We start from the raw sequence: 17868 nt of genomic DNA, 5'->3' as shown, positions 1-17868 counted from the left end.
CTCAGTGGAACAAAAAATGTGGTGTCCATAACATGTACACGACATTTTGCTAAAAATCTCACAATGCAATGTTTCAACACTAGTAGAAATTAAAATGATAGTTATATGTCACTACATCAGTCAGCCATAGAGCAAAATGATGATGATGATTCAAGTGTCTGAAATTGCAATTCCCTGCCCACAGAGATAACTATTGAAGGTTTGTTACAGGGAGTTGTGAATGAGACGATGATTGGGGGCACAGCCAAAGAAAAGCCTTGGCACATACTGTAAGGATAAATGAGAAACACCACAGGAAAGGAATAAAATCAGACAGACTTTTCAAATGTGTCAGTGTTTAATGTCTTAAAACAAACAGCCATACGAGAATGTTTCCTGGAAAAAAACAAAAAACAAAAACAGTATAATTTCATGAAAATAGAATTTACATAAGGCAATATGTGATCATAGAATCAGTTAACAGGACTAAGAATCTGACCAAGTATTCTGTGCCAAATTTCAGTGCTTGACTGTTCCAGACGGGCTTCAGTCACTACTACAGTATTATCCCTCCATGCCCAGCCTTCATCATACTGCACTTCACATGGTAAGATCTTTCAAGATTTGTACAGTTTAATGCATTCTGAATATATGCAAGTAATCACTTCTATTGTTCAATATACATGAATATACAGTTTATACATGTTTCAGAAGAAGTCTAAACTTTAAAACATCACAATCAGTTGCAGAGGTGAACAACGTCAAGTTACACATTTACAATCATTGGTCATTTCTGAGCTGAATGTTTTGCATGTTGCATGTTTTGTAGACGGCAGCAGAGAGTAAATGTGATCATCTGAGGTTCATCTGTTGTCTGTCACTCCTGCTCGCCCAACATGACTGGCTGATTGATTCACAGTAAATCTGTGGTAAAATGAAGAGTTGATTGGCTCCACACTTTTATTTATGACATAGGTTTGAATCTTTGATTTTAGGGTTGGAATGACTTGATACCACCTATCAAGTCATTCCAAGTTATAAGGCTTAAGTCAAAGAGAAGTAATGTGTCACTGGTGGTTAAAGTCAAAGTGGAGTTGCAAGTCTTTTTGATTTTGTCAAGTTCATGACCACATGTTTGCAGTTTAGCTCACATTTCTATGGGATTTTGCAGTAACAGTAGGTGTGGTCCCCAATTGATCTGAAGCACTGCATTACCAAGCAACAATAATGTAGCTGTGACAAGTAGAAGACAGACTTGACCCCAATGAAGGATTACCTAACTCAAGAAGCTATACAGTCTCTGCAAGATGCTCTTACAGTGGGGCCTTTGTTGTTCTGTTTTACATAACCACTGAATAGATATTTAATTATCTCAAGAAAACAAGCCCCATTACACTGAAATAGAAACACATAGTTATGGTGCAATGATAAAAGACTACATATCAAGATTGCAACCAATACCCATAGTCTCTGTGCAGCTTTGCATAGATTTTCATAGCATACTAAAATGAACTGAAACCACTGGCTGCCTGGAAGATAACAAAAACTATAGAGTGCTTTAGAAAATATCAGCAAAGTGTTTTATCCACTGGTATGGCAGAAGAAAAGAGAAGCTGACACAACTAATTTATTTGTCTGTATAGCATAGTGTTCATGAAGCTGCAACTGTGAGTATCTTCTTTGTCATGAGACCAACAGTTGATCACTTAATGTCCCAGATAAAAGACAGAGGAAAGTCCTTCATCTCCCTCTGGAAGACCTCATCAAACCTCTCATTCTGAGCCACAGTGAAGTGATTCTTCCAGTCACCTATGATGCCTGATGTTCACGCAGGATTGTACATGAAAGGAGAAGGAAAAGGCTGTTGTAATCATTCACTGTCACATTGCCATGTGTAATCACTCAGATTTTATTTCAGCAATTGTGGAGTAAAGCATTGTGATTGTTTTGTGTTGTAACTTCTTTCCTACAACCCATCTCAACTACATCAGAAATGGAATTTGTTTCTTCTTATCCCATGTGGGTGTATGAGTATTTTACAGTTCAATATATAAGTATATTGTCAATATACCTCAATTCCATACGGTATATAGTAACACTATAAAGTATAAACTGTGTATGGGTGTTGACAGTGCAGTATTTTTGGAAACACAACGGACAAAACCAAGTCACAAATGTGTCATTGTCCAAAGACTGGACTGTGGCAGATATTAGAACAGAGCAGCAAAATATTATCAGAACCAATTGCCAGAACTTCAGTCTTATTAGTATTCAGCTGAAATGAGGCCATCCACTCTTTTGTAGCAGCAGGGCAGCAGTGCAGGAAGTCCAGGTCATTAAAAGTTTTTGGATTAAACAGGGCATACAACTGGTGTCTTGGTATAACAGTAGCAGGACAAAATGACAAATATGACCGTGATGACGCAGATACAAACTGAATAAAATCGTGCCAAGTATGATTTAAGAACCAGGAAAGAACTTAAGTTATGAACTGCGACTTTCTGTTCGATAGGCGGGTTGAAAACCAATTTAAATTCCATCTAAACCAACCCAGTCCCTGAGTGTGTACAGTAAAATGTTGCAGTCAATTATATGGAAAGCTGTGCTGAAGTCCAGCAAAATGAGAATGATGAGATTTTCCTCAGTCGTAGGCAATGATTCAACAGCAGCTTTAACTAAAATAAGAGAGCTAATACAATAATACAATAATAAGAGCTTTCAGTTTCAGATTTACACAATTACATTTCTGATATCCAAAATGAACATTCTGACACACGATTCAGATCAAACTGTCAAACTAGGCAGTGCTGATCAAATATTAATCAAGATTCTGTTACTGCATTGCCTATTTCTCACCTCAAATGTTTTCAGAAACATATTTTAATGTACTGTTTAGCTACAATATATGAAAGTTTTTGATCAGGCTGCTTTTGGGCCTCACACCACATGCATGAGACAAAAGCAGGCCTGCATGCAGTCACAAAGCCTGATAACAAAGAAAGGCACTAAGTCAAACAAAAGGACTCCAAATGGACTTCATCTCCCATCATGGTCTGCTCACCGCACACCTAGGTGTGAAATCCAGTACAGTCAAACTCTCAGCTCCCATTGGACGAGACCCACTGGAAACACTCGAGGATTTCCCCTTCCTGGCCGTGACGTCACCAAGAGTATAAACACCAGAGGCGCTCCTCAAACTTCAACTACTCCAGTTGTTTCCATGGCTATGAGGAAGTAACTCCCATACGTACATTAACTGTACGTACTGTACTGTACTAGGCCACACAATCTCAACCTCGCTGGATGGGTAGAGATTTTACTCGTGTTCAACTGAGCCCGTAAACGCATCCAAAGAAGGAGACTGCTATGCAACCCACCTCTCCCACCTTTCCTGCAGAAGAAAGACAAAGGATAACCTCTGTGCCCTGCTCGTCTTTAACTAAGTCAACCTCGTTGTTCCCTCTGCAACTCTGCCGAGGATCAGCTGTCATGAACCTGCTGAGAGAGCACAAGGACGGCCCCCATCTTCTACCAAGCCCAGGGTACTGAGCCCTTTTATAGAGGTAATAGTCCATTCTGATAGATATTTCCTTCCTGACAGAATGAACTACCATAATTTTAACCACATTTATAGAGGTAGTAGTCCATTCTGATAGATATTCCCTGCATGACAGACTGAGCTACTCTACTTATAATTACTTTTTATAGAGGCTGTATGTCTGCTTCTCATGCATATCTCACCTCAATAGCTACTAAACAATGTTTTTTGCTAGGGTAAGTCATTACAAGTGAGAGGCTTTGTTCATCAGACTAGTCTGACAGGATGAGCTACTGGTAGCTCCTAAGTAGGTAGCGCAAACTTTCAGAGCACTGGACCAGGAAGACAGACTGAAACACACTCTACTCGCCTCCTTAAGCGAGAGAGGCTCAAGTCTGGGCAGATGGGTTATTAAAGTGTGTGTTATTTTCAGCATCAGCTGTTGTTGTGAAGTTAACGGACTGCAAGTCTGGTTGTTGCTGCCGAAAATACTGTGGAAGTAGTATTTCTGTTTGCTGCTTGTTTTGGTTTTTGATTATCATGCTAAACTGTTTTTTGATTGTCCAACTGCTTGGACTACTCTGTGTTAGCTTGCCATCATGTGTTAGATCATAGGTTGCATTTTGTGTCTGAAATCAGACCGTGGCCGACCAAAATCAAAGCAAGCGCAACTTTCTCCTCACGATAGCTGAGATCTTTTGTTCTTTGGTGTTTTCACCTTTTCTACTAACCTCACTTGCATGTACACATATAGGTTTAAATGCTCGCACATGCTACTCTGTAGTGAGACAGGTGTTGCTGAGTGACAGATATGCTTGGCTTTGTCCAACGCCATTGTAGTGATCAGAGGCACGTGCTAACTGGCGTTTGCCATTTAATCACAGCCATTGTTCAAATCTCGCGGTCAGCCCCATTGACGGGGCGGCTGTGGCTCAGGAGGTGGAGCAGGTCCTCCACTAATCAGAAGATCAGCAGTTCAATTCCTGGGTCCTCCGGTCCACATGTCGAAGTGTTCTTTGGCAAGATACTGAACCCCAAATTATTCCTGATGGGTGTGCCATCAGCGTATGAATGTGTGTGAACGGGTGAATGTAACTTGTGGTGTAAAAAGCACTTTGAATGGTCGGAAGACTAGAAAGGCGCTCTACAAATACAGTCCATTTACTGGAACTCTCGCGTGATGTAACCCCACGTGGTTCACGTCCGCCATCTTGGGTTTGATAGTTGTAGTTGTATGATAGACATTTGTTAATTGAAGCATTATTGATTTATAATTGATATTGCTAAAGTTAATAAACTTTGTTGTGCATTAAAAGAGAAGTTTCCTGTGATTGTTTGTATACATACTGTGATAACAGCTTGGTGACGGGGTCAGTGCTTGAATTTAAACCTTCACTTACATCCTGTAATGTTAATATCTCTCGGATGTGACATTCTTGGATGAACACCCCTTTTTAAGACTGTTTTCACTGTTTGGTTATTGGTCCCAGACCTCAGGGTCGTGCCCCATTATTATTAATTCATATTAATGATTTTAGTGATTTTTAACAATTAATAATTATCTTTGACAATTAACTATTGCTACTAACCAAACCTGCTCCTAACTGAGTTCCAACACTGCCATTTTGAAAAGAGCCAAAAACAAGCACCGCCCAACTCGCAGTACACCACTGACTACGTTGATCTACATCAATTACAATTTCAGATATCTAAAACTGCATTCTGGATTGGAAGAATTAAAATGATCAATATCCACAATATTCATGCAGATGTCTGCAACTGTATTTTTCCTAGTAAAATTGGAATTGTACATATCCAAAATGACATTTTTACTAGTCAAAATGTATTTTTGGATATTCAAAATTACATTATGGATATCTGGAATGGTTTTTCATTTTGGATATCTGAAATTAAAATTATGACTAGTAATAATTGGATTGTAGATATCTGAAATGGGAGTTTTTCCTGGTAAGAATTCTATTGCAGATATCCAGAATATTCAATCTGGATATCAAAAATGTAATTGTGAATATCTGAATTGCAAGCCCAATACATATAAATGGCAAAAGTGACGTCATTTGTCCTGGGAAGAATTACGTTGTGGATAGCTGAAATGACAATTGTAGATAGGAAGAAGGTCATTGTGGATATCTGAAATGTTTACTTTGTTTAGGAAGAAATGAATTTCAGATATCTGGAATGCATATCCAGTCTAGCTGTTAAATGTTAAAACGGCCACTTATACTTTTTAAGGACTTTTAGATATCTAAAATTTATTTCTGACTAGTACAATTAAAGTTTTAGATATCCTAAAATACAATTTCTAATCGTAAGAATGTTATTGTGGATATCTTAAATTACCATTCTGACTAGTGAGAATACAGTTTTGACTAGGAGAAATGCTATTGTGGATATGTAAAATGTAATTACAGATAGGAGTGTGGTTCAATTAAATGTTAAAATAGCTTGCCATATCAGCAAGTTTTATACTTCTTCACTTGACTTTGTCTTCCTCGTAACTCTTTTACCTGACAATGCATGGCTCCACAAACCAGGCAGAATACCAACCCACATGTGTCTACATTGAAATGACAAGCCTACAAAGGTTTTATTTCTTGCGACTGGGAAATCCTTCCACCTGAGAGGATAATTATTGTTAGCAGCTTTTATCAGTAGGCATATTTTCAACCAAATAATCAATAATGGTCTGTGCATTGCCATACCTATTCCACACTTCTATTAGTGTAACAGTGGAAGAAAACTCTAATGGAATTTCAAGTCAACAACACGCTGCCATCAACTTTTATAATAGGTAGGCAGAGTCATTGATATGTGCTGTTGTAGGCCTAAGTGCAGTATAGCTTTGATTATTCATTTGGCCACAGGTTTAGGCTACTGTTGAAGGATTAGTGGATGTAATAAAGAGATGTATAAAGAGAACTGGATACAGCGTCGGAGTCGGGGCCCTGTTCATTCCTAAGAAAGTTGCTCAGTGGTGCATGAAGCCAAATTAGCCACTTCCTGCTGTAAAGTAATTACCCAAATGAAAACATAATGCACACACTCTATGGGCCCAATGCACCCATGGAGCATGCTCACTAGAGACTTCCCCCGCCTGAGATGGCTAACTTCCAGTTTAGCTCTCCAGCTAACTTGAATGGGGATAAAACACTTCAATTGTGTGGCTGTTCTGGGCTTTCAAATGTGATAGGATTGAATGGATCAAATTCTGATAGTGAAATGAGTCATTTCATGGGGGTTGTGTCGCTCAAAAAAATGTATCCACTGATTTACAGACATCTCTTTCACAATGTAAGTGTATGGGAAAAAGTATTTTTGGGCCCAACAGCATCATGTGACTCTGTAAGTACAGTTTGGCTGCTATATCAAATTGGCCTCAAAGCCAGAACTAAACTGCTAAATAGCACAAAAAGTAAGGACATTTTTGCTTGGTAGATTATTTCTTTGTTGGAACAATGCTTCTTGGCAATAAATCTTATACCGTTGGAAAGCCTGTTTATTTCCCTTTTAAATGGTGCCACATTTGTAAGGAACATGCATTTGTGGGATGAGCAGCAGAGCTGAGTATGTGGGTTGCGCCAATGAAAAATTTGCCAAATCTTCCCTGCCAATGCCAAACAGTTTATTTTGCTGTTGCTATTGACTCTTGTTTTGAGTTTCTGGTACCCCCAGGTGCTGCCAATCAGGTGCTCCAAGAATTGGCATGCCACATTTGACTGATCTGGATAGGGCCTGTGCGATAGGGCAACTTCAAGCTGGTGTTCCGCAAAACCAAGTTGCGGCATTATTTGGAGTGAGCCCTAGTACCATCTCCAAAGTGAAGGCCAAGTTCCATATAACGGGGGATGTCAGAGACAGGCCGCGAAGTGGGCGTCTCAAGAAGACAACACCCAAAGAAGACCGTTTCCTCACCCTGTCAGCACTTAGGTACCGTAGGCTGTCTTCTACAGATTTGCAGTCAAGGTTTGCAGGACGATATGGCCAACGGCTCTCTGCCCAGACAATCCGGAACAGACTCCACGCAGCCAATCTCCAGTCTCATAGGGCTGCCAGGAGGCCTGCCATGACTGCTCTTCACTGTCAGTTCCGTTTGCACTGGTGTTGGCAACACGTGCACTGGAACCTGAACATGTGGAGGAACGTTATGTTCAGCAATGAGTCCAGATTCTGCCTATGGCAGTTGGATCATAGGGTCAAAGTGTGGAGAAGACCCGGAGAATGCTATGCTGATTGTTGCACCGATAGAGTAACATCCAGCATGACACAACAATATACTCAGTACCTCATCTGGTTTCTGAATGTAGCTGACAGAGAATTTATGTTAGTATATGTTAGTCTTAATACTTTACCGCAAGGTAAAGTGACTGTAGGTGATGGAACTCAGTAGCGTGGAATTAACATTCGGGGGGACTATTATTGTCATCGCACATCCCATGCAAAGCCGGTATGGATACAGTCATGTTTCTCCAAGTTGTTTAAGTTATGAAGTTGTAAAAAATGTTTGCATCTTTATCCCCCACAAGCTATAAGATGATGACAATATGATGCAATTAAGAAATATGTTTTCCTCACTTCCGTAACAAGCAATGTTGGCTAAATTAATCTGAGTTTCAAACATCAAATTGATCCGCATTAAGTTAACTATAGTCAGCAATGATGTTGTCATTGTGTTTGTTATTGATGTGAGACATTAAAGTAACACCTAATGTATGATTATAGGTACACTAAGCATACATATTTCCTTTCTTTGTATTTATGTGTTATGTTCACAGGTGAACAGGTGAATATGTGTATAAGGACAGTTACATTTACATGAATATTGAATATTAACTGTTTACTAAATGTCATTATATATTTAGGCAAATAGTTAAGCTCAAGCACTTTTTTTCAGTATTTTGGGGGGAAGGGAGGGAAGAGATTAAAGAATGTTAACTGTAAAATCTTTTATAAACCAGTGTCTAATAAACCTTATCTAAAGCTTATGTGTTGCTTTTTAGAATCGTGGCTTAGATTATGTCTTCCAAGCCTCAGTATTATGATATGTTATGTGAATTTTATTAAACTAATTTGTTGGCACATTGTAATAGTATTTTAGCTATACAATATCAGCATTTTCTTATTGCCCGTTATTTCTGAAGTATTTATGCCTTCCATGGAGAGGTGGTAAGGGACGAATATGGAAGCAAGAGAGGCAGCCATGCAGCCAGAGGAAGTGTATCTTTGTTAGCAGTAGAGCTTCGCAAGTGTGCAAACCATGTCTCCCCAGTGTTGCAGTCAGTAAGTCACCATCTCTGGGGATGCAAAGGTCCAGGGTTCGATTCCCCAGGTGGCCAAGTCCTACTTGCCAACAATGTTGCAATTTGTGCATTTGGTATGTTTTCAAGTGTATATTGAGGTCAAGTCGCAGGTTGCCTGTTGTGACCCTGTGAAAACTTATTATTATTATTATTATTATTATTTTGCTTCTCTGCTAAAAGTACAAACCATAAGAAAGAAACACTAAAATTGGCAGGTGGGTTACAAATTCCATCCACTACTCAGGCACATGTAATGACACTTATTGACCTCAAGGTGACTCTGTTATAATCAAGTTTACGTTTTGATACGTCAGTTTGTTTCAATTATGCAAGCCAATCAATTTTCATCTAAATAGCAACAAATGTAGTCATGTGAAACACGTCTTCAATGAAGGTCATAAGCTAACCTACATCAAACGTATCTGAAAGTATATATATATATGCCTGAACTGAGCATCAGCATATAGCTGTGACCATAATTAATCATTTTAAAGAAAATCAAGAGTTTTGCTTCTGGTCAATTAAATAAGACATAAGCATCCAGATGCTCGCAATCTGCTTGGACCCTGGTGATTGCAGCTTGCAGCTACATTTTGATACTGATACTGTTTTTTTTAATGTTTTAATTTTTTTGCAGTTACTTGTTATTAGTTCTATTGGGGTAAAGTTGAGAAAAATGAGCCATAGTCTTGTCTTCCTGTATGCATAAGAAAATACAGTATATACAAACACTCTTACCTTTCCTCATGAATGTTCCCTGGTTATGGTTGAGCAAGTCAAGTGAGATTTGCTCATAGTTGGCCTGGGGGATCTTCTTCATGTTGTTGAAGGTGCTGTATTTCACCACGTTGGTCAGCTGTTCATCAGTGAGTTCTTTACCCAGGAACAAGGAGATCCTCTCTACTGCTGACTGCAGGTCCTGAACAAGAACAGAGCAGCATCAATTCACAAAGCTTTACATTATTTAAATGCAATTTTTGCAGACTGATACCTCTTTACACATGCCTACATCATATGACTTACGGTCATGCACGGATTGAAATGATTTGAGCTCCTACTTGAATCATTTCTTCATAAGTGATGAACAGCATGTTCATATCATCCTTGTGAGAGTACCAAGTCCTAATGTGCTCAAACCAGCTGCACCCAAACACTGCAATGAATAATATACAAAGTTACCACCACAGTATAGTACATTCACTGCTGAGAAAATGACACAAGCAATGTTCTCTGTGCAAACATTACATTGGACCTCTTACCTTCTCCTTTCATGAATTTCTCAAAGAAGTCATGGAAATCCTTTGGGGTTTCCAGCATGGTTGCTATTTTGTGAAAGTAGAAGTAGGACACCAGGACATCTTTGGGATTTCTTGCCACGTAGATCACCTAAAAGAGGTCAAGTCTGAGTATCAACAATTTACAACTACATCCTGATTGCCTTTTTGGATTTTAAAGGTGTAAAATTCACATTACAAAATGCATAGGGAAATTCTACAATCAGTGATCAGTGACTGTGATTGTGTGTTCACTCCAAAACCCCCCTGGGGCCTGAAAGTGGCCTCTCATTGTTAATGGGATGATATGGGTGTGTACCATTTCCTGCAGCCATAGGGCAGGAAGTCACAAGACCAACTTCAACTTACAAAATACAGAGGAACATAGGCAAGGAGACAGAACAACAAAAATAACTAAAATAAATGAACATTAGGGTTAATCTTGTCACAGCACTGTTGGGACCAAAAGAAGGCAATGACAGTCCAATACTTTGGTCCAAAGCAAGATATTTGAACAACTACTGGATGGATTTCCATGAATTTTGTTTATTCCATGGCCTTTCCACATTAGGCCAAAATTTCCACTTATAGGTGGCAGATTGTAGTTAAATTTACTGAGCACATTGATGGACTCTTTCCTCTAGCGCCACTAGGGATGTGTCCTATCATACTGTTCATGACACATGATAAAGCTAGGATTTTTAATGCGATAAAAATCAGTAATATCATGATTGAATGTTACTGTGACGTGCTGACTATGTACTGCAGCACCAAGCATGGCCAAATGGGAAACTAGCACTGCTGCTGGCTCCGCTGTAGTGGAGTTATCTCTAATAAAAGGCAGCAACTGTGATACTGCAGAAGTTGTATGGTTATAAAACACAAAAACAACAACAACGCAGTAACACGTAAACAGCAGGCGACAACCTCCGGGCTAAAAAATGAAGGCAATGCGAAGTGCCAAAAACCATATTTCCTTGAATGGCCACTTGAGGCTGGCTCCAAAAGCAAGTCAATCTCCACAGAACCCTATGTTAAAATACCCAACTTTACAGCAGAAATAAACATGTTTACAGCCTGGTACAAAAACAGTTTTGGTTTCTATGGCTAATTTCCCCGTTCATGACAACTGTACAGGGGGTGAATTTTTTTATAACTCACCTCTTTTTTTATTAAGCCGTAAAGTTATGCATAATTAAGGATGTGGCCGCTTTGAGTGACAGGTCGCTAGCCATTAGGTGGCTTGTTTCAGCAACCAGGCTTCATTCAGCCACCTCAGCTCCACCTCTTTGCCCATTTTGGATTAGCCGGGAGTTAGATGGAGTCAGGCAATGCCAAGATGGCGGTGGCCGGAGCAGCCCACTTTGAGCTTCAAAACCGCTCTTCAGAAACCAGTGGGTGACATCACAGTGGTTACGTCCATATTTTTTACAGTCTATGGTAAACAGTCTAAGAAGACTGTCACACCAAAGTGGGGCAACACAACAAACTTATTTCACAACCTCAAGTAGAAGCATTGTGAGTAGAGTCAAAGATCAAGTGAAGAAAGCCCAACAGCCCGTGTGAGGTCTAACAACTAAAGCCTGACCAATAAATCCTCCAAGTCGACCCATGTTATCGCAGGTATATCAATATCTGCAAATATGTAAGGTACACAACAGGAAATGTCAGACAGAAATGTAAAGCATGTGCTTGAGGTTATTTAGAAAAAGTCTCCATTACATTTGTACAACAGAGAGTGTTGTTTCTATACTGTAAAATGTCCTGCTCAAATTTGATCCAAATGTTTGTTTTTGTTATGTGTTAAGAAAAATATCGGCCAAAAAATTATTATCAGATCTTTGAAATGCTCAACATTAGCCTTAGCAGTTTTCAGTATTTTATCATAGACATCAATATTGTTATCACAAAAATACCCTGCAATATCGTATTATTTTAAGAAAATAATGCTATGACCCCATTATCTTTCCTCTAGTGCCACCATCTGGACAAACTTTGCATTTGTAGCTCCTCTACTAGTGGCTCAGAAAATACCAAAGTTATCAGTATGGTGTTTGTTCTATCCAACACTTGGTCTGTGCAGTGTGATCAGTATAACACACAATCTTTTACTGCCATTTGGATCTGTTCAATGTCTGCTTCTTTAGCCAGTTGAAGCTTATAGATGTTGGTTATCTCAGCCTGAAACTAGGTGACATGGCAGCTCATTAAAATAAAGTGTGTTGTTTGTTACACTATGTTGTGAAGTTTGTATTAAGTATCTTTGTGCATATAACTCAGGATATCAGTGTCTTAATATGTTTCTAAAATTGACATGACAGGAACTAGATGTGCTGGCAGAAAGATGGCTGAGACTAACGATAAACTACCTGCTTTAAAGAAAAAAACGGAATTGTGACCTGAAATTAGCAATGACATCAGTGATAAAATTCACTCTGTGAACTGACCTTGCCTCTCTTCTGGCTCAGAGCAGAAGGCATCAACTGGTATGGTAGATGAGAGACCCTCAGTCTAGGTGATGGGGCTGTTATAAAGGTCTGTCTGTTATCATTCACCTCAATCCAGGGGATGAGATCAGCATTGAAGTAGCTGTTGAGCTTCCTGATGGCTGTCACATCTCCCTTTGCATCAAGGAGCCGTAGGATCTGCTGCATCCAGATGGTCCCTGTCAAACAGAGCAGGCAGGCCTCAAACTTTGCGTGTACAATGGCAGCAATTAGGTCAACCTCGTGTATGAGTACGCCTCTCCTCTCCGTGGACCTTTGTACTGTTTGAGTGTTTTCACAATACATGCTCGTCTAGCCAATCATTCACCCTGCTCTCTGCTGAAAATAGCTGAAAATAATTTGCAGCACACAAAAGAGTGGGACATTCATCTGGAAATGCTGTACATAAAAATTAGCCTTGTTCCTTTTTCTGTGCTGAAAGCTCCAAAAATCACACTGACCTTAAGTGCACTCACACTGTAGGACAGTGGACACAGCAGTGTGTCTGATGATGAGTCTGCACAGGCTGGAGCCTGCTCTATGTGCAAAACAAAATCTCACCTGATTTTGGGTATGTGACAACAAACACATCAGAGTCTCGGATGTCCAGGTTGTAGATCTGGTCCACATCGTCTGGATTGTGAATCCCTCTGATCAATTTGAAGTTTTTGTGCCACACCAGTTCGTGGTCAGGACTCTTGACATCATTTAACTGATAACTCATGATAACTGAAGGAAAATAAGAGGACAAGTGCTTTTTCTAAATTGTCTCTGTGATTTACTCGCTTATATCCATGTGTTCTGTTGATTGTTAAAGCTATCAAATAACACCTTAAGTTCGTTTAGATTTAAAGCCCAACAGATAACCTACTTCTTAGCCCAATAAAATTGAACTTGGAACATATTTACATTGATATCAGATCATAACATCATGTAATATCACATGTTCTACTCAACAATTGTGCGACAGTGAGAAAATTACTGTTTTAAAAACTAGGCTACTCTCAATGGCCAAGTAGAATCGATTTAAACAGCAAAAAACAATGCATTGCGTACCTTCTCTATTCGCTCTTCTGTCCGACGCTGAATAAATACGTTCAGGGTGTATTTGATATGAACCTAACATGAACCGGGCTATTACTAATACGTTTCGGCGGTAACGCCTCTTTCAATGTTGTGCAACTTTTAAAGTATTGCTTCAGTGCTTCAGTAGGCTAATGTACTTCCTTGATGTTGGAGGACTTGATAGAGGGAGATGGAAAAAGAATGGTCAAAATTGATGCAGCAGATGCTGATATCCTGACTAGCATGGGTCAAGCTTGAATCACACTGGATCATACATTTACTATAATGCAGCTTAATGGCCTCTTTCATTAGATCCTTTGTGGCTGCTAAATGATCACATCTTTGAAACTCCACACCCTTCAGACATCCTTAGGCTTTCTGTTATAAATTTGTAGTTTCTTAACCCAAGCTGAAAAACAATAATGGCATCGCTATGACACCATCAAATTCATTATATAGACCTATAAATGTGCATCAGTCCCCTTTAATGTATCATTAAAAGGTTCAATGACATGCTAATTTCTTGTTTTTTCCAACAAATGGTCATATATATATATTAGATAATATCATATCCTTTTTTTTTTGTTTGTAGGCTTTGTCAGCACTTGGTTAAGGCTCATCATGGTCTTGGTTTAATACAAAAAAAACCACACACACACACACACACACACACACACACACACACACACACACACACACACACACACACTCACACACAAGTTGTTTGTTTACATGTAACCGAAACCAGGATCTTTTGCTAACCATTAACCATTAAGCACACACAGGAATAAGGATGTGAACCTTAGTCTCCTATGTGAATATCCTGAGGCTGTCGGCCTGCAATCCACCCCAACCACCTCTGGCTGACCTCAGTGTAGATTATAAATGTAGCTCTTCATTGATTTGAAAAAACATTAGTAGTACACAAACATCATTTCTAGGAGATAGGGTTGCTCTGTCAAAACCTGCTCCAGCCTTGGACTACAGGGGCCATGGAGTGTGAGTTTGCGTTAAAAAAAATATTAACTCATTATGCACCTCATTCACAAGTTCTGAAGTGTTGTTTGCTGGAATAGACCTTGACTTGCATTACTTTTATGTATTTATTGTTTTTATCCATATTGTATTCTATATACATTCTATACACATTTTGTTCTTTCCTCCTTAAGATTCAAAAAGGCTGGTGGTCTGCTGTGATTCTGTTATCAGGTAGCCACAACTCCTCATGAGTGTGTACACAGCTGTAGAGTAATGAATGAAGCCACAGCAAGACACTCAGATGCAAGCTATATCAAGTTAAAATTATATACAATATATCATGCATCAATACATTAAGCTGCTCCAGCTCTCCCTCATGATATGACTATTGGTGTGTACCTGTATTAACATGTTAAATGACACTGTCCCACCCATGGGACACTTTAGCCTCTGTAACCTTGGTTCAGGATAACTTATACTGATTCTGACTTTTTGGTTGTAAAATTTAAAGAGTTGCCTCTCAAATGAAGAGTTGAAAAACAGTAACCTTTATATTTTGGGTACATTATTTTTTGCACAAAAATGAGGATGCCTGGTAAGAGGTCAACTGGTAAAGTTTCCATCTCAGTGAACACACCTGTATTTAATAGACAATCTGTGAGGAAATGTCACATTAGTATCCACTAATTAACCTATATGAGTCATCTGACATCAGAACATTTCTTTAAAATGTACAGGTTTCCTCTTGGCTGTACTCTCTTTTAAAATATCAGATTTGCTCTTGGTTTCATTTATCTTGTTTTGCATTTAAATATTTAAAAAATATTATCTTTAAAAGCAACAAAGTACACAGTGCAAAGCAACGGATTTATCTCCCTCAGCTATTGAAGGAAAACAAACTTTCCAAAGACAGAAACAAACACCTCTGGTGTTTTAGCAGAATTACATGGACGCATGCTGCCCTTTGGAAGATGGCTTCATCAAAGAACTATATGGCAGAGTGACACACTGAGACCACAGCATCAGCAAGATCATATCTTCATTCAAAATGAATAATTGAAAAAAAAACCCCATCAGATTTTCAGTAGAATTAAATGACAATACTTGAAGTTATACTGCATGTGCACATGAAATTTGGTGTCTGTAAGAGAAAATATGAAATTATATACCAAGAGTACCTGCAGAAACTGAAATGACAGACAGCAGCAAATATTGTAAACTGGCTTAACTGGTTTAAACTGTGTTTATGACAAAGTCAACATTATATACAGCTGCTCAATTTAACGTTATATAGAGAATATATTGTGCATTAAAACATTGAGCAACTCTCTCTTTCTCCTCTTTCTGATATAAACTACAAGAGTGTGTCTGTATAACACAATTAGCATAGTTTGAACTACAGGTTATCTTCCTTAGGTGAAGTTGAAAAAGTGAATTTAACTGACACTTCAATTAATTATTAAATGTCAAATCACTTTCTGCTAATTAGCTTAAAGTCCCCTTCCACATGTTTTTCTTTTTGTTCCTACAGTTGAATGTTTGAGCTTCACTGTATAGAATGATGTACTGTATGTGCAGAGTTTGACACTGGAAGGCTGTTTTCACATTCATCTGCTGAAAGTGGAAAGTTTCTCTGTGCTCATTGAAAATTCAATTTTAAGCGGCGGGCCTATGAGCATGATCTGTGACATCACAATTAGTTTAGAATCTAATTCTTGTCCAATATACAACTTACAAAGGTGTGATGTGGAAAGCTGATGCCTCCAAAAGATGCTATGGGTTGCCAGGATTGTTGGAGTAGAACTGTGACCGAGCATCTTTAAGGGACTTTGAGTAAGTCTTTGATGTTCACAGAAGGCCAGTTTATAGACAGTGAGCCCAAAGTGTCAGAAGCATCATCCAGCTGTTTTTATTTTCCGCAGGTCATGAGTGAACCAAGGAGCAGAGTGTGAAAAATTGACCTCACGTATCTTGACAGGGGCATGAAGGTCAAAGACACTGCCCAGATATGTATTGTAGAGCTCCATTAGTTCATCCACTGATGCAGAAGCTGGGCAGGTAATGTGCTGGAGGTCCATAACCATGATAGTTGGGTTGATGCTTTTCCAGTTCCGAAAAAAGCATTTGACGCTTGGGTTTAGTAGGGGGTGACAGGAATGTCAAGTCCATTGAGACCACCTTGTGGTTGGACACGTCCAGATTTTGAGAATGCAGACACTGAGAATTGAATTTACAGTGAAGAAGGAGACATCTTGTGCCCAGCAGTTAAACTTCTGAAATAAAATATATTTGCATATTCATAGATTCTGGAATTTTTAATGAGGGAAGTATAGGGAGTAGATGTCATTTGAAGGATTTTAACAGGATAATTGAACCATATCAGATACAAATTATTTATTATGATTATAATTATGATGATGATTATTATTATAGGGTGTTTTATATACTTCTTAAAACCTGGCTTGAGGGGATCTTTAAGCTATCTTATATAGTTTTCTTTTAGAATTTCAGGCTCTCTGTTGGCCTCATATTCTAACTTGATTTTAACAGCTTGAATCAAAGTACACCACAACCGCATTCCTGCACATATGCATTAGTGTCTGCCATACTAATCTCACTCCCGAGGGTTACTATCTTATTGCTGTTTTTACTCTTTGGAGCCGTTTATAAATAAACTAAAGTCACCTCACTCTTCAGGGACAAAGGAACATTTCATAGTGCAGCGGTGTGACTCATGTTTTTAACAGTTTTTGAACAACAACAGAGGTCTACAGCACATAGGAATGAGATATATCAGACTTTGGATACACAACACTTGTAAGTAGGATGAGTTCATTGTTGGTTTGGCTCTGCACATTAGGTTTGATGAAAATAAGAAAAATATAGAAAATCACCAGCCTTACCCTTTAAATCTAGGAGGACACATTGCCTACATCAGCACTTTTTCTGAGGTCATTCAAGATTTTTACCAGAGCAGTGTTGCAATCAATTTTTTAGATTTTTGGACTGTTCCTGTTACTAGTCTTATTCTTCAAAATGCTGTGAGGTTGTGAGTATAACACTTGAAAATGTCAGAAAATGGTGATTAATGTTGACCACTGTTTCCAAAAGCCCAAGGTGACGACCTAAAATATTTTGTCTTGTTTTGTCCTGAACATATTCAGTTTACTTTCATAGAGGACTAAAAAAAAAGAAAAAGAAGAAGAAAATATTCACACTTGAGAAGCTTG

The 17868-nt window shown here is 38.8% G+C and overlaps 1 protein-coding gene across 2 annotated transcripts; it reads right to left on the bottom strand.

Annotated features, from left to right (window-relative positions):
- Positions 1 to 579: 579 nt before the first annotated feature.
- On the bottom strand, positions 580 to 13908 carry LOC121904905 (amine sulfotransferase-like). 2 transcript variants are annotated; one of them, XM_042422699.1, is made up of 7 exons: positions 13652 to 13908; positions 13157 to 13324; positions 12557 to 12774; positions 10095 to 10221; positions 9894 to 9988; positions 9574 to 9754; positions 580 to 1797 (listed from the first exon to the last, which is right to left on the bottom strand). In XM_042422699.1, the coding sequence occupies exons 1-7, from the start codon at positions 13719 to 13721 to the stop codon at positions 1682 to 1684; spliced, it is 975 nt and encodes a 324-aa protein (XP_042278633.1). In that variant the 5' UTR covers positions 13722 to 13908; the 3' UTR covers positions 580 to 1681. The 2 variants fall into 2 exon arrangements, with proteins under 2 accessions (XP_042278633.1, XP_042278634.1); XM_042422700.1 differs by lacking the exon at positions 13652 to 13908 and adding an exon at positions 13467 to 13555.
- Positions 13909 to 17868: the final 3960 nt, after the last annotated feature.

Source organism: Thunnus maccoyii, chromosome 10, assembly GCF_910596095.1.
Source record: "Thunnus maccoyii chromosome 10, fThuMac1.1, whole genome shotgun sequence".
Lineage (NCBI taxonomy): Eukaryota > Metazoa > Chordata > Actinopteri > Scombriformes > Scombridae > Thunnus > Thunnus maccoyii.
This window is presented reverse-complemented; position numbering and strand designations above follow the sequence as displayed.

What these genes read in the sequence shown, in the direction of transcription:
- LOC121904905 (XM_042422699.1), bottom strand. Translation starts at nt 13,721, where the DNA reads ATGTTAGGTTCATATCAAATACACCCTGAACGTATTTATTCAGCGTCG. An exon ending in TGAGCCAGAAGAGAGGCAAG is followed by an intron (nt 10,222 to 12,556) that starts GTCAGTTCACAG and finishes GACCTCTTTTAG; the next exon opens with GTGATCTACGTGGCAAGAAA. An exon ending in GAAATTCATGAAAGGAGAAG is followed by an intron (nt 9,989 to 10,094) that starts GTAAGAGGTCCA and finishes TATTCATTGCAG; the next exon opens with TGTTTGGGTGCAGCTGGTTT.